Source organism: Lontra canadensis, unplaced genomic scaffold (assembly GCF_010015895.1).
Source record: "Lontra canadensis isolate GAN:19392208 unplaced genomic scaffold, GSC_riverotter_1.0 scaffold4, whole genome shotgun sequence".
Classification (NCBI taxonomy): Eukaryota; Metazoa; Chordata; class Mammalia; order Carnivora; family Mustelidae; genus Lontra; species Lontra canadensis.
Window position 1 is genome coordinate 40,610,232 of NW_022630998.1, and position 27,895 is coordinate 40,638,126.

General features: G+C 38.5%; 1 protein-coding gene across 1 annotated transcript; it reads right to left on the reverse strand.

Moving 5' to 3' along the window:
• Positions 1 to 3,037: 3,037 nt before the first annotated feature.
• CENPH (centromere protein H) lies at positions 3,038 to 26,238 on the reverse strand. The gene is made up of 9 exons (XM_032849249.1): positions 26,047 to 26,238; positions 19,739 to 19,794; positions 14,896 to 14,944; positions 14,410 to 14,484; positions 12,279 to 12,335; positions 9,482 to 9,545; positions 9,093 to 9,144; positions 6,390 to 6,553; positions 3,038 to 3,495 (listed from the first exon to the last, which is right to left on the reverse strand). Exons 1-9 carry the CDS (start codon positions 26,178 to 26,180, stop codon positions 3,403 to 3,405), a joined length of 744 nt encoding a protein of 247 aa, XP_032705140.1. The 5' UTR covers positions 26,181 to 26,238; the 3' UTR covers positions 3,038 to 3,402.
• Between the last annotated feature and the right edge of the window lie 1,657 nt (positions 26,239 to 27,895).

Genomic DNA, 27,895 nt, shown 5'->3' on the forward strand with positions numbered 1-27,895 from the left:
GACACTTTAAATGTGCTTGTGTAATTTGACTTTGCCACATTAACTATGAGAACGTTTTAGACAGTGGATGCTCCTCAGGTCCTCCAATGATCAGCCAAACTATGGATCCAAGAGAGATATAAATGTTTGTTAAAAGCCAGGGAATTGTTCAGCACTTGAGGAAAAACTGACTAATGAAATTTCTGTCTCAGGTTTGGGCTTTAGAAGGGAATACAAAGGATAAGAAAATCCCAGGAAAATGCAAAAAGATTTTTAGATGATGCTGAATCTTTACATCAGGAAGGTATTTTCCAGAATAATGCTTTTCTGTAAGAAAAATGTAACTTTTTTTTTTAAAAGATTTTATTTATTTATTTGACAGACAGAGATCACAAGTAGACAGAGAGGCAGGCAGAGAGAGAGAGGGAAGCAGGCTCCCTGATGAGCAGAGAGCCCGATGCGGGACTCGATCCCAGGACCCTGAGATCATGACCTGAGCCAAAGACAGCGGCTTAACCCACTGACCCACCCAGGCGCCCGTAACTTTTTTTTTTTAAAGATTTTATTTATTTACTTGACAGAGAGAAATCACAAGTAGGCAGAGGGCAGGCCGAGAGAGAGAGAGAGAGAGAGAGAGAGAGAGAAAGAGAGAGAGAGAGAGAAGGAGGCTCCCCACTGAGAGCCCCATGCGGGGCCCAATCCCAGGACCCCGAGACCATGACCTGAGCCAAAGGCAGAGGCTTTAACTCACTGAGCCACCCAGGCACCCCAAGAAAAATGTAACTTATTGGGGTGGCCTGAGTAGGTCAGTTGGTTGAACTTCCAGCTTAAAAAAATGTTGAAGGGTGTCTGGGTGGCTCAGTCAGTTAAGCTTGGGTTATGATCTCAGGGTCCTTGTCCTTCTGCCCCTACCCCCACTCATTTGCTCTCAAATAAGTCAAAAAAATCTTTTAAAAAAGAAAAAGAATGTTGAAAATACTACATTGTCCATAAAAGTGATCAACAGCTCCAAACTCAATTTATTTCAATATTCAATTATTTGAATAAGGAATTCAAACTAGAGCTTTCTCTAAAAAGGGATGGGATACTATAAAAGATAGCAAGTTTTTTTTTTTTGAAGTTTTTATTTATTTATTTGACACAGAGAGATCACAAGTAGGCAGAAAGGCAGGCAGAGAGAGAGGGGGAAGCAGGTTCCCTGCTGAGCAGAGAGCCCGATGCAGGGCTCTATCCTTGGACCCCGAGATCATGACTGGGGCCGAAGGCAGAGGCTTAAACCACCCAGGTGCTCCAAGTTTGTTGTTGTTTTTTTTTTTAAGTTTATATATTTTTAGTACTCTGTAAACCCAACATGGGGCTTGTACTCACAAGTACATGAGAGTCACATGCTCTACCAACTGAGCCAGCCAGGTGCCTGAGCAAGTTCTATTTTTTTTTTTTTTTTAAGATTTTATTTATTTATTTATTTTTTTAAAAGATTTTATTTATTTATTTGACAGATAGAGATCACAAGTAGGCAGAGAGGCAGGCAGAGAGAGAGGAGGAAGCAGGCTCCCCGCTGAGCAGAGCCCTATGTGGGGCTCAATCCCAGGACCCTGGGATCATGACCTGAGCCGAAGGCAGAGGCTTTAACCCACTGAGCCACCCAGGCGCCCCAAGTTCTATTTTTTTTTTTAAAGATTTTATTTATTTGCCAGAGAGAGAGAGTGAGTGAGCACAGGCAGGCCGAGTGGCAGCAGAGGCAGAAGGAGAAGCGGGCTCCCCACCGAGCAAAGAGCCCGATGTGGGACTTGATCCGAGGATGCTGGGATCATGACCTGAGCCGAAGGCAGCTGTTTAACCAACTGAGCCACCCAGGCATCCCCCCAAGTTCTATATTTTAATAAGACAGAGTAACATTTACTCTTTTTACTTTTTAACTTATACAAGTAATATGTGATATAGAAATACAAAATTAAAAAGTCACAATTACTCTATAATAACCACAAGCCTTAACATTTCAGGTACGTTTTATCTTTTTTGTTTTCAAGATTGAGGTGCTTTATTTGGGTTTCTGTTTAAAGAAATGTGGATGGGGGATATAGGGTTGGCTCAGTTGTTTAACTGTCTGCCTTTGGCTCAGGTCATAATCCCAGGGTCCTAGGATGGAGCCCCACATCTGACTCCTTGCTCAGCAGGGAGCCTGCTTGTCCCTCTGCCTGCCATTTCCCCTGCTTGTGCTCTCTCTCTCTGTCAAATAAATAAATAAAATCTTTAAAAAATTAAAAAAAAATAAAGATGTAGATGGGAAAAGAAATAAAGATAAGGATGGGGTGTGGGGGACTTGGGGAGATGTTGCTCACAGAATACAAAAATATAGTTAGAAGATGAGTAAGTTTTTGGAGAGCGAATGCATAGCATTGTGATTATAGTTAAGAATACCTTACTGTAGGGGTGCTTGGGTGACTCAGTGGGTTAAAGCATCTGCCTTTGGCTCAGGTCATGATCCCAGGGTCCTGGGATAGAGCCCCGCATTGGGTTCTCTGCTCAGCAGGGAGCCTGCTTCCTCCTCTCTCTCTGCCTGCCTCTCTGCCACTTGTGATCTCTGTCTGTCAAATAAATAAATAAAATCTTTAAAAATTAAAAAAAAAATACCTTATTGTACATTTGAAAGTCGCTAAGATCTTAAATCTTCTTACCACAAAAAAGAAATAATTATGTGACTGATGGAGATGTGAGCTAATGCCATGGTGGTCAAAATCAACCCATTGTATACCTTCAACTTATACCATGCTATATCATTTACAATGCTATATATATCAATACAACTGATAGTTGAAAAAACATCAAGATATGGATACTCTTTCTCATTTTTCAAATATTTTAGTTGACTGACAAATGTACAAAAGTATTCCAAATAATGGGGGGTGGAGGGATGGGTTAAATGGATGATGAGTATTAAGGAGGACACTTGTTGTGATTAGCACTGAGGTGTCAAATGTAAGTGATGGATCACTAAATTCTACTCCTGAAACTAATATTACACTGTATGTTAACTAAATGGAATTTAAATAAAAACTTTAAACTAAAAAGAATAAAAAAAGGAAGAGAGAAAAGAAGAGAAAAAAAGAAAAAGGAAAAAAAAAGTTGTTTTCCAAATGAGTTGGGACTGCCAGGAATGTTGTTAAAAAAATGTCCACATTCAGTGGAAAGCTTAATTAGATGTCTTTTGGGACCCTTGCCAGGCTATGACTTTCAGATTCTTTTAGAGAATGCCAGTCACTTTAATTAATATATTTGAAAGAACAAATTCCATGTTATAGTATTAAGCTACAAAAGTTTGCAATATTAGTTCCGAGAATACTAAATAAAAATTTTACTTGAAATTTGCTATTTAAATGACATATCAAGATTAAAGCAAAAAATGACAAAACAGAATTCTTATTAGATCATGGTGAGATTCTTCTCAAGCTGTAGAACAATTTCCTTAAAAGCAGGATCCTCTGCCCAATTGGCTTTACTTCCTAAAATAAGGTTCTGTAATAAAAAAGAAAAAAATTTATATTAAAGTTATAAGTACGATTACAAATTTAGCAAGATTTTTAAAAATTCTTACAATAATTTTTTTAAAAAGGATTTTATTTATTTTTTTGAGAGAGAAAGGGAGAGACCACAAGTAGGAGGGAGGAACAGAGGGAGAGGGAGAAGCAGGTTCCCTGCTGAGCAGGGAGTCCTATGTGGGGTGGGCTCAATACCAGGACCCTGGGATCAGGACCTGAGCTGAAGGCAGACACTTAACCAACTGAACCACCCAGGCGCCCCCCCTTCACTAATGTTATCAAATATTTACCAATAAGGTATGGGCATCTACTCTATAAAAAACATATTCTTGGGGGCCCGGTTGGCTCAATCAGTTAAGGGTCTGACTCTTGGTTTTGGCTCAGGTCCTGATCTGGTAGGATTGAGACAGAGCCCCCCCCACCCCACCCCTGCACACGCGTGTGCCCACACACACACAACTCCATTCCCTCAGGGCAGAGTTTGCTGCTTGAGATTCTCTGTCCCTCTCCCTCTGCCCCCTCCTCCTACTTATGCACGTTCACTCTCTCTCAAATAAATGAATAAATAAGTAAAACCTATTTAAAAAAGAAAAAATACATTCTTGTATCCTCATTTCCACTTCAGTAAGGTTTCATACTTGATTCTCATAATTCTAGAGAATATTTACAATGCTTACAACAATTTTTTTTGGATTCATCAGTTTTTGGGATGTTTACAGTGATATTCTAAATTAAAGGAAAAAGACTGCAGCTATGGTTCAGTCATTTTGCACTTCTATAGTGAAAAACAGTTTAACCATAAACTATTATGCCCTATTTATTTAAATAGAAAAACTATGGCTCAATGATACCAAGTTACTAATTCAAATTCTGTTCAAATAGATTTTAGAATTTAAGTGTTATATTGTTATATATAAAAATACTTAAAAATATGGCTTACACATGGCACATTCTTGCTATAGGGCTGGTGTATGTAAATCCAATTAAATTTACAAACGCAAGGGGAAGTAAGCATTCAAGTATGACTGAACCCATTAGGGGCAGGAGCTCCTAATGTAGCCAAAGCTGTGTTCTGCTTAACAAAGCAATGATTTAATTACATCAAAATTAACGCTAAGAGGATATGAATAAAAGCTAAGAAAGACAAAATAATAGAAGTCTCAAAAAGTAGTAGGAAGAAAAGTATGCCAAAGAAAATTAATATGATCCTGTATTTATGATGCAATTCTCCACTGGAGGTTAGTCTAAGGGACTTCCTTACTCCTAATAGAGTAACCTACTGCTACTAAAAGGTAGGTTTAAAACCTGATGAAGAGGGGAGCCTGGGCGGCTCAGACGGTTAAGCAACTGACTCTTGGTTTTGGCTGAGGTAAGGACCTCAGGGTCATTAGACTGAGCCCATGATGGCTCTGTGCTCAGTGTGCAGTGTGCCTATGATTCTTTACCCCTACTCTCCCTTCCCACTGCTTGTGTTCTCTCTTAAATAAATAAATAAAATCTTTTTTTTTTTTAAGATTTTATTTATTTATTTGACAGAGATCACAAGTACGCAGAGGCAGACAGAGAGAGAGGTGGAAGCAGGCTCTCCGCTGAGCAGAGAGCCCGATGCGGGTCTCGATCCCAGGACCCTGGGATCATGACCTGAGCCGAAGGCAGAGGCTTTAACCCACTGAGCCACCCAGGCACCCCAACAAATAAAATCTTAAAATAAAAAGAGACCTGAAGAAGAATTTCTTATGGTCAGCTATAAGAACTCATATTCTACAAGGATATGCTTTACACATAATAAATATTTGCTTTACACATAATGGGCAGTTTTAACTGTGTATCTTCCTAATTGAATCTAGTAATATAAATATTTCATTTCATCAGTTTGAGACATTTTATAATTCAAAAAAGTAATGAAAACCCTCCAGAACTGGGATGTCTGGGTGGCTCAGTCGTCTAAACATCTGCCTTTAGCTCCAGTCATGATCCCAGGGTCCTGGGATAGAGTCCCACATCTGGCTCCTTGCTCAACAGGAAGCCTGCTTCTCCCTCTGCCTGCCACTCCCCCTGCTTGTGCGTTTGCTCTCTTGCACTCTCTCTCTGACAAAAAAATAAAATATAAAAGAAAAGAAAAGAAAAGAAAACCCTCCAGAATAAAGGAGCACATAAAATTTAAGAGGTAATATGCTAATAACTACCAACATTTATTGAGAATTTACTTGGACCAGACATTATGCTGAACAGATTAACATGAATTATCTTTTAGGTTTTACAACCTTTCTTTCTAAATAGGGAAACTAATGTTTAGAAAACTTAAATAATTTGCTCAAGGTTCACAACTTTTAAGTTGCAGTATGGAACATAATTCTAGATTTCCATTACCTGCATCCATGTTTTCCCCTACCTCCCAAGTTTAAGTTCTAATGCTTTCCATCATTATACCTGTCTCCACAAAGCTGCTAAAGTCATTACACTTACAAATGCCTAAGTTCTAATCATAATGAAAAGTCAAAGCCTTAAACATTAAATAGATACAAATTTGAAATATACATAAACAGACTAATATTTAGTATCGAATTCATGTTTTTTCAGGATCAAAGACTAACTGAAAGTAAATCTGAACAGAAACAATCATTTTTTTTTTTAAGATTTTATTTATTTATTTGACAGACAGAGATCACAAGTAGGCAGAGAGGCAGGCAGAGAGAGAGGAGGAAGCAGGCTCCCTACTGAGCAGAGAGCCGGATGTGGGGCTCGATCCCAGAACCCTGGGATCATGACCTGGGCCGAAGGCAGAGGCTTTAACCCATTGAGCCACCCAGGTGCCCCAGAACCAATCATTTTTAAAAAGTTATTTATCTACTTTCCTTATATAAATGTTACCTGAAACACATGTTGAATAACTGTAGTAATTTGTATCTCCATCTGCAGGTTTTGTTGTATGGTCTTTATCTTGTCCGAATTTTCCATAACAGCCAAATCCTCTTTTTGTTTGTTCTTTTCAGTCTGTATTTCTAAAAGCTTACTTTCTGAAGCTTGTTTTAATTCTATCAGGTTAAAAAAAATACATTATTGAACAACTCCTACAAACAAGAATCTGGAGAAACTGTGAAGCAGAACAATTCCTGACTATATCAAGAGAAAATATTTAATAAGCATCATTTTAAGTTGCAAATCCATTTTGATCTGAAAATGACTTTCGTGATGAAAAATACCAGTATTTTAACTTTATCCTTAGCCGTGTCCTGCATTATAATGACACCTGTCTACTTACGTTTGAAGTGACACCATGTTAAAGAGAACTTACTCAGGGTTGCCAAAAGAAAGGCAGAAGATATATGTAAGGAAATACCTTTTCCTCCTTTATTTACAAAAATGACATATCAACAAGATAAATTTCCAGTTAAGAGATTCTCTTCTCCAGCGATAAACACATCATCAACCATTTCCTGTAGTTCCTGAAAGGTTCTAAGAATTAAAGTATCTCAAAACATAAATAGGTGTGTCCCAGGAGCTTGGTTCCTTGATATTAATGGATCAAAAATAGGTTGGAATTCAAGGAAAAACATTGAACATCCGAAGGGTGATTAGATCAGATGACTGGAACTATTTCTGACCCTGAGATTACTTACAAAGAAGCAAATCTGTGTAATATATAAAAACAATAAATCATGCCCATACTATTAAATGAAAAAGGCAATTTACAACATAGAATAAAATGAGGCCAATTTTATTAGATAAGAAATAAGCACTGAAGGCACCCCTGAGAGGCTCAGTCAGGTAAGTGTCTGACTCGATTTCTACTCAGGTCATGATCTCAGGGTTGTGAGATCAAATCCGACACCTATCTCCTCAATCAGCATGAAGCCTGCTTGAGATTCTCTCTCTCCCTCTGCTCCTTCCCCTGCTCCTGCTCATGCCTTCTCCCCCTCAAATAAACAAAAAAATAAAATCTTTAAAAAAGGGGTGTGGGCACCTGGGTGGCTCAGTTGATTAGATGGCTGCCTTCAGCTCAGGTCATGATCCTGGAGTCCCGGGATCAAACTCCACAATGGGCTCCCTGCTCAGCGAAGAGCCTGCTTCTCTCTCTGGCCCTCACCCAGCTTGTGCTCTCTTGTGAGTGTGAGCACTCTCTCTCTTAAATAAATAAAATAAAAATCTTTAACAACAACAACAAAAAGAACCACTGAAGAGTGATTATATCTTGATAGTAAATTTAAAAATTTTACTTTCCCTAAGTATACTTTTCTGTTTCCAAATTCTACTGAAAATGTGTATTATTACTTTAAAAGTTTCAATAATTTCAATGCAAAAAGCCATCTCATGTTAAGTTAAAAATCTGTAGAATTATATGTATCAAATGATAATTTAAAATTATGTATGTATAAAGAAGACATTCAAATGGCCAAGAGACACATGAAAAAGTGCTCAATATCACTTGACATCAGGGAAATATAAATCAAAACCACAGTGAGATACTACCTGATACCAGTCAGAATGGCTAAAATTAACAATTCAGGAAATGACAGATGATCCAAAGGATGCAGAGAAAGGGGAACCCTCCTACACCATTGGTGGGAATGCAAGCTGGCACAGCTACTCTGGAAAAAAGTATGGAGGTTCCTCAAAAAGTTGAAAATAGAGTTACCCTACCACCCAGCAGTCACACTACTGGGTATTTACCCAAAAATATAAATGTAGTGATCTGAAGGGGCATGTGCACCTGAATGTTTATAGCAGCAATGTCCACTATAGCCAAACTATGGAAAGAGCCTCAATGTCCATCAACAGATGAATGGATAAAGAAGATGTGGTATATATATATACAATGGAATATTATGCAGCCATCAAAAAGAAATCTTGCCATTTGCAGCGATGTGGATGGAACTAGAAGGTATTATGCTAAGTGAAATAAGTCAATTAGAGAAGGACAATTATCATATGATCTCAGTGATATGTGGAATCTGAGAAATAAGGCAGATCCCATAGGGAAATAGAGGAGAAAAAAAAAACAAGATGAAACCAGAGAGGGAGACAAACCATAAGAGACTCTTAATCTCAGGAAACAAACAGAGGGTTGCTGGAGTGCAGTGGGTGGGAGGGATAGGGTGGCTGGGTTATGGACATTGGGGAGGTTATGTGCTATGGTGAGTGCTGTGAATTGTGTTAAGACTGTTGAATCACCTGTACCCCTGAAACAAATAATACATTATGTGTTAATTAAAAAAATAAAATAAAATTATGTATGTATAAATATGTTTACATGGACATCGAAAAAGTACTGGAATGATATATACCTAACTGTGGTCACACAGGAAGGAAATATGGGTTTCACATTTACTTTCTATATCATTTGATTTTTCTCTCGTGAGAATATATTAATTTTGTGATTTAAAGTTCTAAAACAACAAAAATGAATCAAGTGAACATTTTATATACTACTTTTAAAAATGCTATGTGTAAAATTTTAAGAAAATCTGAAAATTAAGAAATTTCTCAATGGCTGAGGTAACTGGCCTTATCAATCTCCACAGTAAGTAAAAATGTTTTCTGCAAAAAACAAAACAAAAAAACTGTTCTACATACGTAATCTCTTCTTTCTAACATCAAGTAGTTTTTCCTCCAAATCCCAAGATTCCTGTTATTAAAAATAAAAAGATTAAGGTGCATTACCTAAGAATAAACCTATAATACATCACTGAATTTTTTCTATTACCCATGTTTTCCAAACCTCCTGTTTTCAATCCCTTTATTTCCATACCAAAAAAGAAAAAGGACAGTAGCTTAAATTTTAAGTAAATAATTAGCCACAATAGACAGAAATAACTGAGTTATGAGAAAAAGAAAACTTAAGAACAGTGAATTCCAATCATACCAGTAATCTTTGGGAATCTTGTATAATCACACATAATACAGTTGCCAGCAACAAGACACTGAAATCATGAAAATGCATAAGCAGCCCAATATGCAGTTACCTGGTGTGATTTCATTATTAATTTGTTTAGCTTTAATACGTGTTTCATGTTATCCATGAGCACGCTGAAAAGGAATAAAAAAATGATTTTAACCCTGATTAAAAATAATTAATAAATACCATTAATGAACAAAATCAATTGCTATGTATTTCCTTTCATGGAATTTACTTATCCTTCAATAGAAAGTCACAGACAATTAAAAAAAAATGTGAAATTTAAGCATGTAGGAACATTTCTAAAAATCTCCTATTTTGGAGAAAAAGCCCTAATAACATGCTAATGAGTTGCTTTTTTAAAAAACAGACTTTAGGGGCGCCTGGGTGGCTCAGTGGGTTAAGCCTCTGCCTTCAGCTTGGGTCATGATCTCAGGGTCCTGGGATCAAGCCCTGTGTTGGGCTCTCTGCTCGGCGGGGAGCCTGCCTCCCTCTCTCTCTCTGTCTGCCTCTCTGCCTACTTGTGATCTCTATCAAATAAATAAATAAAATCTTTTAAAAAAATTTTTAAAAAATGAAAAACAGACTTTATTTTTTAGAGCAGTTTTAGGTTCATAGCAAAACTGAAATGCAAACCCATATACCTCTGTCCCCCACCACACACAGCATCCTCAACTATCAACATCCCCTACCAGAAAGGTCCACTCATCACAAATGATGAATCTACATTAACATATTGTTATCATCCAAAGCCCATTAAGGTTCATTCCTTTATTTTTTTTAAGATTTTATTTATTTATTTGACAGACAGAGATCACAGGTAGGCAGAGAGGCAGGCCGAGAGAGAGGAGGAAGCAGACTCCCCGCTGAGCAGGGAGCCCGATGCGGGGCTTGATTCTGGGACCCTGAGATCATGACCCGAGCTGAAGGCAGAGGCTTAACCCACTGAGGCACCCAGGCGCCTCATAGGGTTCACTCTTGATGGTGTACATTCTTTGGGTCTGACAAATGTATAAAGATATGTATTCACTATTACAGATAGCATCATATAGAATAGTTTCAACGAATATTCAAGATGCTTCTTACCCTCATGTCTTCAACAAATATTTCTGAGTACTACTACATCCTAAGACCTGTGTAGACACCAGGAATATAAAGCAAAGTAAAACACCAAGAGGAAAGAATCTGCTGAAAGAGAAAAATGAAACCACAACTAAAGTATGGTTTCATCACAACCAGTAATGAAAGAGTTGTGCACAGAGTAGCACAAGGGAAATTCTTGAATCTTTAAGAACATGAAGTAATTACCTAGATTACCTATCTTGACATAGCTGGAGCCAAACAGTATAAAGTAAGACTGGGTAAGAATAATGGTTCTTATATTTCTAAAGTTCCACTACCCTTTGGGAGGATGTTTAATGCAGACCACCACATTACCCCCATCATGCCCATCTGGACTCAGAGATTGAGTCAACAGGTTTGGAATGGGACGAGCAATGTGATCACTGTGTACTAATTATTCTGATATCCGCCAGGCATGAGAAACACTTCATGCAGCAGGATTTTGTTGAGGAGGCTGAAAATGTGAATCTTTGCAAGACCTGGGAACACTAAACTCATTTTCTACTAGTTATAGCTATACTGGTTTGTAAACTTAAAACTTGCTAAAGAAACTACCTCAGCCTGTTTGGCCTTTCTGTACTTTCTGGGGGTCAATTTCTCCTGTACCTCTTTAATTCAAGAATGTTTAAAGCTCAGGACACCTGGGTGGCTTAGTCAGTTAAGGGTCAGGTCATGATTCCAGGGTCCTGGGATCGAGTCCCACATCGGGCTCCCTGCTTAGTGGGGAGCCTGCTTCTCCCTCTACCTGCAGCTCTCTATGCTTGTCCTCTCTTTCTCAAATAAAATCTTGAAAGAAAAAAAAAAGGAATCTTTTTAAAGCTCACCTTTTATGGAAGAGCAATCGTTAGAGGGCCCAAATTCATATTTTAGGATTTATCTAATCCTGGAGTTAAATGGAATATGGGGAGAATACATTATCAGTCTGAACTAAGACACCCAGAAAAAGGAAGTATCCAGATGCATCTTAACACTTTTCCGGTGATATGGTAGGAGATCTTTTTTTTTTTTTTTTTAAGATTTTATTCATTTATTTGACAGAAAGAGAGCACAAGAAGGGGGAGTAGCAGAGGGAGAGGGAGAAGCAGTCTCCCAATCAGGAGGGAGCCCGATGTAGGGCTCGATCCCAGGACCCCGGGATTACGACCAGAGCCAAAGGCAGATGCTCAACTGACTGAGCCACCTAGGCACTCCAGGAGATCTTTTATCACAAGATTTTTTAGAGCTTTGAGATATAAAAGCATAGGTAAGGCCCCTGAGGCCAGACACAAAGGACCATATTATATAGAACCTTGACTGCCAGAGTTTTAACTTTATATTTCTTGCCAAATAGTTTACATATACAAGCTCATTTCTGCCACTGAAAAATGACGCATATACTTCCTGTCTCGATAACCCAATTCCTGGTTATTGGGTAAGTGAGGCAGCTCTATCTCTGTTTTATAGTAAATACTGAACAAAAGTAAACTTTCAAAATCTTCCTTCAAACTCATCAGACTGTCTGGCTAAAAATCTCCGTTGCTTCTTAGTGTTGCAATCCAACCAAATGTCAGTAGGACTCTAAAAATTATAATGCTGCAGAGGCCAAAAATGCCATCACTTTTCTTATTCCCCAGATAAAGATGGATGACACTGACAGTTAATTTTAAAAAATTCAGAAAACTAAAGTCATTATGCAGATATCCCTTCTTATTCTTAGCCCTAACAAATTCAGAAAAAAAGGAAAAAGAAAAAAACAAACATACCTAGTCCTGGGGTTATTTTTCTCCAGGTTTTTTTTAAGTGCAGTCGAAAGTTGCATCCTACAATGCAAGGGAAAAAAGCTGGCATTATAAAACATGGATAATATTTGTGTACATTGAAAAGAAAAAATGTATATATACAACTTAAAGATTGATTTTTTTAAAAAGATTTTATTTATTTGAGAGTGAGAAAAAGCATGAGAAGGGGGAGGGTCAGAGAGAGAGAAGCTGACTCCCTACTGAGCAGGCCTGATGTGGGACTTGATCCCAGGATTCAATCCCGGGAATCCAGGACGATGACCTGAGCTGAAGGCAGTCGCTTAACCAACTGAGCCACCCAGGCACCCCTGATTTTTCTTTAAATGTAACCTAAACTATAAGTAGGTTTATAAACACTATTGTATGGGAAATACTTTGATAAATAAATCACAGAAATGGAAAATAACAAGATGGAAAGGGCTGCTGTCTGTGGTTGTGTGCTGCCAGGCTGCGGGACCAATAAGACTTGAAATCAACCTGAGCTTTGATCTCCAAGCCATCCACTTTGGTGCAGGGCCAGAAGGAACCATTAAGGCACTACAGAGACCAGGTTAGGCCTAACATGGAGTTAGGGAATACAAAGCCATACCTGAACGTAAACTTTAAAATATGCATTCATACAAACAAAAACAAACTGCATAAATTACTTTTATATCCAAATAGCTAATAAGTAATAATGAAAAGGCAATCAACTTAACAATATTAATTTCTTCCCTTCTGCCACACACAAAAAAATTCAATTCATTAAAATAAGATCTCTTAATAGCTCTGAAGTCATCTTTAAAAAAAAAAAATGATCTATGGGGCACCTGGGTGGCTCAGTGGGTTAAGCCTCTGCCTTCGGCTCAGGTCATGATCTCAGGGTCCTGGGATCGAGCCCCAAATCGGATTCTCTGCTTGGCAGGGAGCCTGCTTCCCCGCCCCCCCCCCGCCTGCCTCTCTGCCTACTTGTGATCTCTCTCTCTGTCAAATAGATAGATAAAATCTTTAAACAAACAAAAAAATGATCTAGGGCACCTAGCTGTTTCAGTCCAGAGAGCATGCAACACTTGATCTCAGGATCATGAGTTCAAGCCCCAAGTAGGGCAAAGAGTTACTTAAAATGAATTAATAAAAAAATACATATAATCTATATAATGAGCCAGCTTATGAGAATACAGAAACATGTTCACTGCTAGAAGCAATAAAGAGGACTTTAACTACTTTTCAATTAAATGTGTAAGAAATTCATCTGAGAAGCCCAGAAACACAGGAAGTAATTTTAAAAGTCATCCACTTAATGGAGATCATTAATTCAGATCACAGGTCTGTAAGAGATCATGTTTCTCTTATTAACAGCTGCATACTAACACCTACCACAAAGCTTAAGACATAGTAAGCATTCAAATATTTGTTCAATGGATTTTAAAATACAGATGCAAAACCTATATCAAAAATGTATTTAGGGGACCGGACTGGCTCAATCAGTAAAGCATGAGACTCCTGATCTTGGGGCTGAGTTTGAGCCCCACATTGGTGTTTTACTTAAAAATAAAATCTTAGGGGCACCTGGGTGGCTCAGTTGGTTAAGCCACTGACTTCGGCTCAGGTCGTAATCCCGGAGTCCTGGGATGAAGCCCTGCATCAGGCTCCCAGCTCTGCGGGGAGTCTGCTCCTCCCTCTGACCTTCTCCCCTCTCATGCTCTCTCTCTCTCTCAAATAAATAAATAACATCTTTAAAAAATAAAATAAAATAAAATCTTAAATATGTGTGTGTGTGTATCTTTAAACTTGATAACAATTCTTTTACTTGATTAATAGTTACTGTAGTAACTGAATCCATGTAATCCTTTGAAACACTGGATGGGATTTAAGTTCACCCTTCAACTTCCTTGACTGACATTTTATTAAGTCAATCTCATGTAACTACTTCAAATGAAGGTATCAATGAATGATGTAACTTTTCTCTCAGGGCTTAAAATTTGTGTAACTATTATCTAATGATCATTATCACTTGATTAATCTCATTTAGACTAATTAAAAGATTCCCTCCACCTCAAGTCATACCTGTTTTGCACTGACTTCTCAATGCTTATACCTAGACTGTAATAATTACCTGTCTAATGCAAGCTTTTTCATTTCAAAAGCAATTTTCACCTCTTCAATTTCATTTTCCAGGTCTTCAATTTTACTGTCAAAGAAGCATGAACAAAAAAATTTCAGCAATATCAAAAAAAGTCATTGAATATTGAAAAATATATAAAGTAAACCTTTGAAAAAAGAAGTAAACCTTTGAAAAAAGTAAAATGACCCTATTTAGATAAAATTATTCTGCAGGTTCCCCCACACTGATGCATTTCTAGATTTGGTAAAGAGATGCCTCCGAGGTACTCAACTAATTATCTTGTGAAGGGGAATGCCAAAAGTGCTACTGTGGTCACTGATGTACATATTAGGTCTATCTCCCATATCAACAACTTCTCAGTACAAGCATGAAAAATTACTTGGAAAATAAAGAAAAGGAAAAAGGAAAATAATGGTGTAAGAAGGGTGATAATACCAAATCTTAGTAAAAAACACAAAATTCAAAGATATGACATACGCTTCAATTTGCTTATCTTGCAAGATTTGTTCTGGAGTCTTTTCTTCAGCTACAAATAAAAAATTTTTTGAAGTTAGTAATAGTTTAGAAGAGTGTGGTCCAACAGAAATATAATATAAGCCATAAATGCAAACCAAATATTTAATTTTTAACCTTTAGTTTCTATACTATTATAAAGCAAGTGAAAATATTTCAGTGTGACTTATTTTAACTCGATAGCTCTAAAATATTTTTACATGTAATTAATCTTAAATTACTAATGAAGAGGCACCTGGGTGGCTCGGTTGGTTAAGCAACTGCCTTCGGCTCAGGTTACAATCCTGGAGTCCCAGGATAAAGTCCCGCATCAGGCTCCCTGCTCAGCAGAATCTACTTCTCCCTTTGACCTCCCACCTCTCATGCTCTCTCTCTTATTCTCTCTCTCAAATAAATAAATAAAATTTTTTCAAAAAAATAAATGAAAGAAAATTACTAATGAAATATTTTATAATCTTCTGTATTTTGCATTTATTGGCCCTCTCAAGGACTAATCACATTTTAAGTGTTCAATTGTCACATGGAGATAGTGGCTACCATATTGGACAGAGCAGTTTGAGAATAATGTAAAATAAAAAAGGAGTAAAATAGTACCATGAGCAATGTCAGAAAGATCAACTGTAAGTCTTTATGTTAGGAAAAAACAATCAGGGGTGCATGGGTAGCTCAGTCCATTAAGAGTCTGCCTTTGGCTCAAGTCATGATCCCAGGGTCCTGGAACTGATTCCTGCATAGGGCTCCCTGCTCAGTGGGGATTCTGCTTCTCCCAGTGCCCCCTCCCTTCACCCACTCACACTCTCACTCACAAAAATAAATAAATCTGAAAAAAAAAATTGGAAATTAATACTTAAGGATAAATTTAACAAGATATGCATACGACGTCTACACCGAATATGTTCAAATACTGAAAAAAAATATATCATGTATAGGTATTAGAAGAATCAATATGGCTAATAAAACAATCTATCCCAGGGCGCCTGGGTGGCTCAGTGGGTTAAAGCCTCTGCCTTTGGCTCAGGTCATGATCCCAGGGTCCTGGGATTGAGCCCCACATGGGGCTCTCTGCTCAGCAGGGAGACTGCTTCCTCCTCTCTCTCTCTCTCTGCCTGCCTTTCTGCCTACTTGCGATCTCTGTCTGTCAAACTGTCAAATAAACAAGTAAAATCTTAAAAAAAAAACCCAAAAAACAATCTACCCAATATTGTTCTATAGATCACGATCAAATCCCAATCAAAATTCTCACTTTATTTTCTGTAGAAACTGACAGGCTGATTTTGTTTTTTTTATTTATTTATTTTTAAATATTTTATTTATTCATTTGACAGACAGAGATCACAAGTAGGCAGAGCAACAGGCAGAGAGAGAGGGGGGAAGCAGGTTCCCCGTTGAGCAGGGGCTCGATCCCAGGACCCTGAAATCATGACCTGAGCTGAAGGCAGAGGCTTAACCCACTGAGCCACACAGGCACCCTGACAGGCTGATTTTAAAATGCATATAAAAACACAAAGGACTTAGAACAGTCAAAACTATTTTGATAAAGAAGAACAAAACTGGAACACTTATAGGAGTTGATATCAAGATTTACTATAAACCTACAGTAATCAAGACAGTGTGGCACTATTATAAGTACAGACAAATACCTCACGGGAACAGAGCAAGAAGCCCAGGAATAGACCCACACATATATAATGGAGAAAGGAAAGTCTTTTGAACACATAGTACTAGAAAAATTAGATTTCCATAGGGGAAAAAATGAATTCATATACACAAAAATTAACTCAAAAAGGATCACAGAACTGAATGTTAAACATAAAACCCTAAACCTTATAGAACAAAACAAAGGAGAAAATCTTTGTGACCTTGGAGTGGTCACAGACTTCTTAGAGAGAACTTAAAATCATATGCCACAAAAGAAAAAAAAAAACTGATAAAAATCACTTCATCAAATTGGTGCCTTCGGTTCCTCAAAAGATAGTTAAAAAACAAAGGCAAGTTGGGCACGTAGCTGGCTCAGTCAGTAGAGCTTGTAACTCTTGGGTCTCAGGGTGGTAACTTTGAGACCCATGTTGGATGTAGAGATTACTTAAAAATAAAACAATCTTAAAAAAAAAAAAAAGGCAAGGGCATCTGGGTGGCTCAGTGGGTTAAAGCCTCTGCCTTCGGCTCAGGTCATGATCCCAGGGTCCTGGGATTGAGCCCCACATTGGGCTCTCTGCTCAGCAGGGAGCCTGCTTCCCTTCCTTCTCTCTCTGCCTGCCTCTCTGCCTGCTTATGATCTCTGTCTGTCAAATAAATAAATAAATAAAAATCTTAAAAAAAAAATGGCAAGAAACAAACTGGGAGAAAATACCTGCTAAATATATAAGTAAATACATAGATACCTATATCTCTATAGATAAATAGATACCTACATCTATAAATATACACCTTATCTATATATATATAGATATCTGAAAAAAATACCTACATTTATAAACAAAGAACACAAATTCAATAAGATTAACAATCCAACTAAAAAATAGGCAAAGATTTTAACACTTCATTAAAGTAGATTTACAGATCTACTTCATAAATGGAAATATATTAATTGCCAATAGCCACATGAAAAGATATTCAATATCATTAGTTATCAGGGAAATGTAAACTAAAGCCACTTGAGATAACACTACATACTCATTAGAATGGCTAAAATTTAATAAGACCAACTATCAAATTTTAAAAAGGATGCTAAATAAATGGAAATCTCTTGCTTCTAGGAAGAACGTACCTTAATGGTATAATCATTTTACTGATCTTTTTTAAAAGCATATTTATTTATTTATTTGAGAGAGTAAGAAAGAGTGAACAAACTGGAGGGAGAACCAGAGGGAAAGGGAGAAGCAGACCCCCTGCTGAGCAGGGAGCCCAATGTGGGACTCAATCCCAGGACTTCAAGATCATGACCTGAGCCCAAGGCAGATGCTCAACCGACTGAGCCACCCAGGTGCCCCCATACTGATAGTTTTTGATGGAAGCATTATTGATATAATGTAAGGTCATGACTTTGGAGGCAAGAAGACCTGCTTCATATCCCAGTTTCATAAATTACTAGTTTTACTAAGCAGAAAAGAGGCCAGGGGGCTCATTTCATAGTCCTATTTTTTGTTGTTCTTGTTTTGCATAAAAAGACTTTAGAAAACCTGAAGTATCAGATGGACAACACACTAGAACTGCCTTTGGATCTATGGCCTTATAACAGAATGTGAGCAGTCTGAAAAGTTCCTAAGTTAAATATGTATTCAGGTGAAGTGACTGAAGTCATCTATGTGGCCCCTTCAGGTTTTCCATAATTCTTGATTCAACCTAAAGTTTTGGTTTTATTCTTTAAGCCTATTTCACAGAGATAGAAAGACTCACCAAAACCTATCTTTGTAATTCAAAAGCTAACAAATTAGGTTGCAATAATGGCCATTACTTTAGGAGAGCTAAACCATTATTTTAGTACTCTCTTGCTCCTTAAGCCTTCTAGATCTTAAAAGATAAATTTACATCTCTTCAGGGGTGACTGGGTGGTTCATCCTGTTAAGCATCTGCCTTAGGCTCAGGTTATGATCCCAGGGTCCTGCATTGAGCCCTGCATCTGAGCTCAGCAGGGAATCTGCTTATCCCTTTCCTTCTGCCCCTCCCCCTATCCTTCCCCTTGCTTGTGCTTTCTGCCTCTCTCAAATACATAAAATCTTTTTTTTTTTTTTAAGATTATTTATTTATTGGGATGCCTGGGTGGCTCAGTTGGTTAAGTCACTGCCTTTGGCTCAGGTCATGATCTGGAGTCCCGGGATCGAGTCCCACATCAGGTTCCCAGTTCCACAGGGAGTCTGCTTCTCCCTCTGACCTTCTCCCCTCTCATGCTCTCTCTCGTCTCTCTCAAATAAATAAATAAAATCTTTTAAAAAAGAAAAGATTATTTATTTATTTATTTGGGGGGTGGGGTGGGCTTGGGGGGACTGAAAGAAAGCATGAGCCAGGGGAGAGGCAAAGGGAGAAAGAGAAGCAGACTGCCCACTGAGCAAGGAGCCCCACTCAGGGCTCAGTCCCAGGACCCTGGGATCATGACCCAAGCTGAAAGCAGACGTTTAACCGACTGTGCAAACCATGCACCTCAAATCTTTTTTTTTAAAAGACTTTATTTGAGAGAGAGAGACAGACAGACAGAGATAGTGAGAGAGAGCATGAGTGGGGAAGAGAGGGAGAAGCAGACCCCCACTGATCAGGGAGCCTCACAAGGGGCTCAATCCCAGGACCCTGAGATTATGACACGAGCCAAAGGCAGAACCGACTGAATAAGCCTGGTGACCCTCAAAGAAATAAAATCTTTAAAAAAATATATTCATTTTTTCAGTGTTTAAAATGGAAATTATCATTCATTTCTTTAAGATGATCTCCCTTCTGCCCCTCATTCCTATCTTAAAGTATTTCTCAACGTATAGATCTTGGATCACTTAACAATCATCTGATCCACCAATTTAATCTCTAAGCTATTCATGATCAAGTCCTATGATTCCTTCCCACAGAAATTTCCCAATTCTCTGATCAAAAGAACTAAACTGTCTTGCACTACTATTTAGGGTTTTTTCATCTATTTCCTGAATTCCTAACAAGTTCCTGAGGCACAGGGCAATCGTGGTTTTTGACTTTTTTATATAGTATTGTACCACATTATGCTGACACTCCCATTCCCTAAATAAATAACTTTTTGTAAAATTGATTTTCTTAGAATGCTGTTCCTCACCAAGCTCACAAAATCTTATCTGAAAATGAAAATACTTACTTGCATCAACCATTGATTTATATTCCAAGAGTTGTTGTTTTGTCTGTGCTCGCAGCCTGAAAGCATAAAGAAAACAGAAAGTCTCTCTCTCTCTCTCTCTCTCTCACACACACACACACACACACACATATACTTTTTAAAAAGTTAAGTAAACTCTACTCCTAACATGGGGCTCAAAGTCAAAACCCCAAGATCAAGAGTTGCATGCTCTACTGACTGAGCCAGCTAGGTGCCCCAGAAAGTCATATATTTATAGAGGATTTACTCACTACTATATTATAAACCAACTCACCTTTTTCAGAAGTTTATGCAATAAAATGAGTGTAAGTACTCAGCAATGTGTCTTCTAGTTTGGCCTGATTTATTTACAGCGGGTATAAAGAGAATTCCAGTTGAAGATGGGGTTGAAGGAAAAACTTTGTCCTCCTCCACAGGACACACCAAATTACATCTATTAATTGAACAATTCCTCCTGAAAAACTAAGGGCTGACTGCACAGCTACTGAATAACCAAAGATAAAGAGAACAAAAAGAAAAAGAAGAGAGATGGAAACGTGCCACAGTTTAAAAGAGTATCTAGCATATACAGCTACAGCTACAGCCAGCCAGCTAAAGTCACCAACCATACACAGTCTGCAGAAGGGACACCATACACAAGATTATGTTTAGGAGAAATAGCTGTTTACCTTTCTATAGAAACAAACACAAAAACTCAAGCAAAATGGGGAGACAGAGGAATATGCTCCAAAAGAAAGAACAAGAAAAATAAACTCAGAAAAAGAACTAAATGAAACAGAACTAAACAGTAATCCTAAAAAGAATTTAAAGTAATGGTTGTAAAGACACTCAGTTGGCTGGAGAAAAGAACGGAAGAACTCAGTGAGATCTTCAATAAATATAGCATGGAGTCAGCTTGAGAATCTCTCTCACTCTCCCTTTGCCTCTACCCCTCTCGCTCATGCTTTCTCTATTTCTCAAATAAATAAATAAATCTTAAAAACAAAACAAAACAAAACAAAACAAAAAAAACCTACCAAAACCTCCAGGACTAGATGGACTCACAGATGAATTCCACCAGACATTCAAAGAAGAGTTAACACCTGTTCTCAAAGTATTCCCAAAAAAAACAGAAGATAAAGGAAAATTTCCAAATACATTCTACGAGGCCAGCATTACCCAGATACCAAAACCAGACAAAGACACAACAAAAAAAGAAAATTACAGGGGGGCCTGGGTGGCTCAGTGGGTTAAAGCCTCTGCCTTTGGCTCAGGTTGTGATCTCAGGGTCCTGGAATCAAGCCCCGCATCGGGCTCTCTGCTCAGCGGGGAACCTGCTTCCTCCTTTCTCTCCCTCTGCCTGCCTCTCTGCCTACTTGTGATCTTTGTCAAATAAATAAATTTTAAAAATCTGAAAAAAAAAAAAAAAGAAAGAAAGAAAATTATAGGCCAATATACCCCTGGTGATCATAGATGCAAAAATCCTCAACAAAATATTAGTGAACCACATACAACAACACATTGAAAAAAATCATTCACCATAATCACAGGATTTAATCTGGGATACAAGGGTAGTACAATATTTGTGAGTCAATTGGACTCTCCGCTCAGTGTGGGGCCTGACACAAGGCTCGATCTCATGAGCCTGAGATCATGACCTGAGCCCAAACCAAGAGATGGATGCTTAATCAACTGAGTCACCCAGGCATTCCCACCCTCACCATTTTTATTCAACATAGTACTGAAAGTCCTCTCCAAAGCAGCCAGACAAGAAAAAGAAATAAGAGGCATCCATATTGGTAGGGAAGTCAAACTGTCACTATTTGCAGACATCATGAGACTATACTCATAAAATCCTGAAGACTCAACCAAAAAATGTATTAGAATAAATGAATTCAGTAAAGTGGCAGTACACAAATTTAAAACACAGATATCAGCAACATTTCTCCATACTAATAACAAAGTCATAGAAAGAGAAATTTTAAAAACACCACCATTTACTATTGCACCAAAAAGAATAAAATACCTAAAAATCAACTTGACCAAAGAGGTGAAAGACCTGTACCCTGAAAACCATAAAACACTGATGAAAGAAATTGAAGATGACAAAACCATAAAACACTGAAGAAAGAAATTGAAGATGACAAAAACAAAAGGAAAGATATTCCATGTCATGTGTTAAAAGTATATTGCAAAAATGTCCATATTACCCAAAGCAATTTATGGTTTCAAAGCAATGCCTACCAAAATGCCAACAGCATTTTTTCACTAAACTACAACAATCAATACTACTATTTGTATGGTGGTGGTGGTGGGGGGGTGTTCCTGGGTGGCTCAGTTAGTTAAGCATCTGCCTTCTCCTCAGGTCAGGATCCCAAAGTCCTAGGATTGAATCCTGCATCAGGCTCCCTGCTCAGCAGGGAGTCTGCTTCTCCTTTTTGGCTTGTACTCTCTCAACGCTCACAGTCTCTCTCAAATAAATACATAAAATTTTAAAATAAAATAAAATAAAATTTTATGGAACCACAGAAGATCCCAAAATAGCCAAAGCAATCCTATAGAACCAAGAATGAACCTGAACTATCACTATTCCATATTTCAAGATATACTATAAAGCTGTAGAGATCAAAACAGTATGGTACTGGAACAAAAACAGACAAATGGATTATGGAACAGAATAGAGACCCTAGAAATAAACCCACATTTATATGGTCAATTAATCTATGATAAAGGAAGCAAGAATATACAATGAGGAAAAGACAGTCTTTTCAATAAATGGTGCTGGGAAAAATGAACACCCACTTGCAGAAGAATGAAATTGGACTACATTCTAACACCATACATAAAACTAAACTCAAAATGGATTAAAGAATTAAACAAGAGACCTGAAACCATAAAAATCTTACTAGAAAAATAGGGAGTAATTTCTGACATTGGCAATAGCAAAATTTTTCTAGATATGTCTCCTGAGGCAAGGAAAACAAAAGCAAAAATAAACTCTTGGGACTACATCAAACTAAGAAATTTTTGCCTAGCAAATGAAAAGACAATCTATTGAATGGGAGAAGATATCTGCAAATCATTTATTTTATAAAGGATTAATATCAAAAATATAGAAAGAACTTAAACAACTCAACACCAAAAAAAACACACAAAAGAACAGTCTGTTTAAGAAATGGGCAGATGGGGACGCCTGGGCGGCTCAGTTGGTTGGACAACTGCCTTCGGCTCAGGTCATGATCCCGGAGTTCCGGGATCAAGTCCCACATCGGGCTCCCAGCTCCATGGGGAGTCTGCTTCTCTCTCTGACCTTCTCCTCGCTCATGCTCTCTCTCACTGTCTCTCTCTCAAATAAATAAATAAAATCTTAAAAAAAAAAAAAAAAAAAAGAAATGGGCAGATGGCCTGGAGATATTTTTCCAAAGACATACAGTCTGTTTAAGAAATGGGCAGATGGGGTGCCTGGTGGCTCAGTGGGTTAAAGCCTCTGCCTTTGGCTCAGGTCGTGATCCCAGGGTCCTGGGATCGAGCCCCGTGTCGGGCTCTCTGCTCAGCGGAGAGCCTGCTTCTCTCTCTCTCTCTCTCTGCCTGCCTCTCTGCCTACTTGTGATCTCTGTCTGTCAAATAAATAAATAAAATCTTAAAAAAAAAAAAAAAAGAAAGAAATGGGCAGATGACCTGAAAAGACATTTTTCCAAAGATATACAGATGACCAATAGACACATGAAAAGATGCAGCTCAATCTGACTAATGATCAGGGAAATGCAAATAAAAACCACAATGAGCTATCACTCACATCTGTCAGAATGGCTAAAATAAAAAAGACAAAAAACAACAAGAGTTGGCCAGGATGTGGAGAAAAAGTGAACCCTCCTACACTGTTGGTAGAAATGTAAATTAGTACAGTCACTGTGGAAAACAGTATGGATCCCTGGGTCCTGGGATCCTGACCTGTGCTAAAGGTAGATCCTTAACTGACTGAAGCCACCAGGCACCCCTAAACTTTTCAAATCATCAAGTTATACACCGAAACTAATGTAACATTGTGTCAACTATGCTCAAATCTTACTGGGCGCAGGGCCTGGCTGGCTCAGTTCAGGCTATGAGTTGGAGCCTCACATTGGTGTGCCAATTGCTTAAAAATAAAATCCCTTATTAAAAAAAAAAAAAAAAGGCCTCAGAGAAAGATGCAAAATGGACTCTGGTGGGGATATAGCAACTATGAGGAAAAGTTAAATTTCTAATTTTAAAATTTATTAATATGTCACGCTCAAGAAATATGGGCTACACAAAGAAGAAACACATCAAAATGGTGAAAATTGCAAACATTATAACAAATTTAAAAACAGTTTGTAACACTCCTAGGAGATACAGAAAAGTAACAAAAGTAACAAATATATTAACTCTTAAATAGATAATTCATAGTTTCTTAGTTGTCCTAAGCTTGTACTTAATTAAAAATCATACATAAAATAAGTAGAAAAGCTATGGGTAAAATCCTAACTAGTTATTACATTATACTTAGAAGATGTTGGACATTTACATGGTAGTTTCATAATTCTTTTTTTTTTTTTTTTTTTTTTTTATTTGACAGAGAGAGAGAGAGAGCGAGAGCACAAGTAGGCAGAGAGGCAGGCAGAGAGAGGGGGAAGCAGGCTCACTGCCGAGCAGAGAACCCGATGCGGGGCTCGATCCCAGGACCCTGAGATCATGACCTGAGCCGAAGGCAGAGGCTTAACCCACTGAGCCACCCAGGTGCCCCGGTAGTTTCATAATTCTGAAACTGCTCTATAATTTTGAGATCTATATGATTTTGAGACCTGTATGAGTAGCTAAGTGACATTACAAAGATTTTTAAACCTCTATGGTTTAAGTTCCTTATGTTTGAAATTCCAAATGGAAAGAATTTCTTACAGGTTAAGAAGTTAGGCTAGCATTTTAAAACACACTGTAAGAACAGTTTCCTTTTTAGCTAATATGAAAAAGGTGATCCTATATCTTTAATATTTTAGAATTTTATGTTGTAGGCAGGAGGGAATTTTTATTTTTTAAAGATTTTATTTATTTATTTGACAGAGATCACAAGTGGGAGGGTGGAGAGGGAGCAGGCTCCCCGCTGAGCAGAGAGCCCCAGGGGCTCAACCGAGGACCTGGGATCAGGACCTGAGCCAAAGGCAGAGGCTTTAACCCACTGAGCCACCCAGGGGCCCCAGGAGGGAATTTTTTAAACTGAGACTGTGAGGCTTACTAGCCAAGACCTTTCAAAGCAGTAGTAAAGCTAAAATACAGTTACAATTCTTTGGGGAGGGAGGAAAAAATCCCCTTATTATGACTTAGAATATTTTGTTGTTGTTGTTTTCCCTGTAAAGGACCAAACAAATATTTCAGGCTTTGTGATTCACACGGTCTCTACTTTAGCTATTCAACTCAGACCCTGTAGCAGGAAAGTTGTGTTACAAAAAACCTTTCCTTAAGGGCACCAAAATTTGAATTTTATATAATTTCACGTGTTATTAAATATTCTTTCAGGAATTTTTTTTGACCCAACCACTTAAAGACATAAAAACTATCCTTCGCTTGAGGGGCCACAATAAAATTCACACCCCACTGAGTGAAAAAGAATAAACATCACGCTCCTGGTAGGAAATAAAACAAATGATGCTTCTGAATTGAAAACGGTCATAACTGGGACGCCTGGGTGGCTCAGTTGGTTAAGCCGCTGCCTTTGGCTCAGGTCATGATCCCCAGTTGGTTAAGCCGCTGCCTTTGGCTCAGGTCATGATCCCAGGGTCCTCGGATGGAGTCTCACATCCGGCTCCTTGCTCAGCGGGGAGCCTGCTTCTCTCTCTGCCTCTGCCTGCCGCTCTGCCTACTTGTGTTCTCTCTCTCTCTCTGACAAATAAATAAATAAAATCTAAAAAAGAAAGAAAAGGGTCATAACCGTAAAACAAAGAGACAGGACATTTTTTATGTAGCTAAAAATGCCTTAGAGACACTTCACAACCCGACTGCATATCGGGGCTTGAGTGCAGGAGAAAAGGATGGGAAATTACAGCTCCGTAGGGCTCAGGACACTATGCTAAACGCTTGCCTCTGAGTGTCACATTTAACCCCCACCGCAATTTCACTAAGGTGTAACCCTCCCCTTTTTCGAAGATGACGCAGGAGGCTTAAGAAGCTCAGCTGAATGACGTAGTGACGCAGGCAATAAGCGATCAACTCAGAATTCAAAGCCTTCGGGACCCTGAGAACAAAGGGCGGGGCTCTCGGCCACGAAGCCAGCTTGGATCCCGGCTAGAGGGGACAACAACCTGAGCAGCAGGGTCAAGCGGTCCTCGGGACGCGCCGCCTGGGCGCCGGCGACCTGTGGTGGCTCGCCTTCCCCGCCTCCCGCTCCGGAGTCCGGGGGCTCCGTGGCCGCTTGCTTTCCCGGCTGCTTCTCCATTCTGACTCGCGCGAAGAGGAAACACCTGGGACAGAAGGATGCAGCCTCAGGAGCAGGTTTTCCCGCCACTTAACTGACTCCCGGAAAGGGCGGGAGAACCCTCGCACTCCGTCCCGCCCCTTCCGCCCTAAGGCTCCACCGCTTCCGTCCCGTTCTCCGGCTGCTGTGGCTGCTTCTGTCCCTTTCCCAGATGACTAGTATTAGACCGCTAATAAGAAAACAGAAGCATCAGTTCTGGCTAGCCCGAGCTGGGCTAGGAGTTGGCTACAGCCATTTGGGACACATCCTGCCTCCCAGGAACAGCCTGGAAAGGAAAACCGCAACACATTGAGTCATTTATCCTTGGCGCAGGGTCAGGGGATCTTCGGGACAGCGGTTTTTGGACCCATCTTGGCACTCCCTTAACCTTCGCAGCCTTGGAAAATGGATGTGCCTGGCAGGCTAAGAAAGGGAAGCAATAGAAATGTAGACCTGACGTTATATAAGACCAATAGACTGGACAATTAATGTCCATGCCTTGAAAAACAAAAAGCAGGACAATTACCGTATAGGGAAACATTAATTTTTATTGGAACCTGGATTGGAAAAAAGTTTGTAAAACATCTTCGAAACAATTGATGAAATTTGAATATGCACTGCACATTACATATGTTGTTAATTATCTTAATGTGATAAAGATCATGGTTATTTAGGAAAATGAATTCTTAGGAGATGCGTGATGAAATATTTTAAGGTGACATTGTCTTGAAATTTAAAGTTTACTTTGAAATGGCTCTGAAAAAGAAAAATATATTCACACGCGTGTATATGTTCCTGACACACATACTTTTTTCCTTTACACCTATAATTTAGTACTTACCTACAGAAGTACCTAGAACTATGTCACCTAACAGGAAAAAAATCCTTTTTTATATCCTTGCTTATTTATAGAAGTCATTCAAATATTTATATACAGAGAAAATATTGTTTCAAAAAGGCTTTTTAAAGACCCTATTTCCAACAAAATTAAAAAATCACCAATATGAAGATGTTTGACAAAAACTTCAAAAAGGAACCTAGTACTTAGAAAATAAGCAGTTAAATAATCTCCATATCAAGGACCACAAAAAAATTATAACGACCAGAAATAGATAAAAAGGAGGTCTTCAGAAACAAGCTATCAAAGAAAATGTATGAATGATTTTATCAACAAAATACATTGAGCATTTAACTTAAACTAGAAAATAAAAAGATGGTGAGCTAAAACTATAAAATAAAGGTGGTAGGAATGTAATACCAAAACTGATTCTTTCAAAATACAAAAAAACAAAAACAAAAAAACCCTCCACACAAGCCTGGGTAGAAAAGTATTCAATATCAGGAATGAGAGACAAGATATAACTACACAGCTATGACTTTAAAAATCTAGATGAGAGGGGCGCCTGGGTGGCTCAGTGGGTTAAAGCCTCTGCCTTTGGCTCAGGTCATGATCCCAGGGTCCTGGGATCGAGCCCCATATCAGGCTCTCTGCTTGGCAGGGAGCCTGCTTCCTCCTCTCTCTCTCTCTGCCTGCCTCTCTGCCTACTTGTGATCTCTATCTGTCAAATAAATAAATAAAATCTTTAAAAAAAAAATCTAGATGAGATTATTTCCTATTAATAGAGGGGGGATAATTCCTAAAAAACACCAAACGACAATGAAAACATACCAATTTAAGCAGATCCAGGCCAAATGAT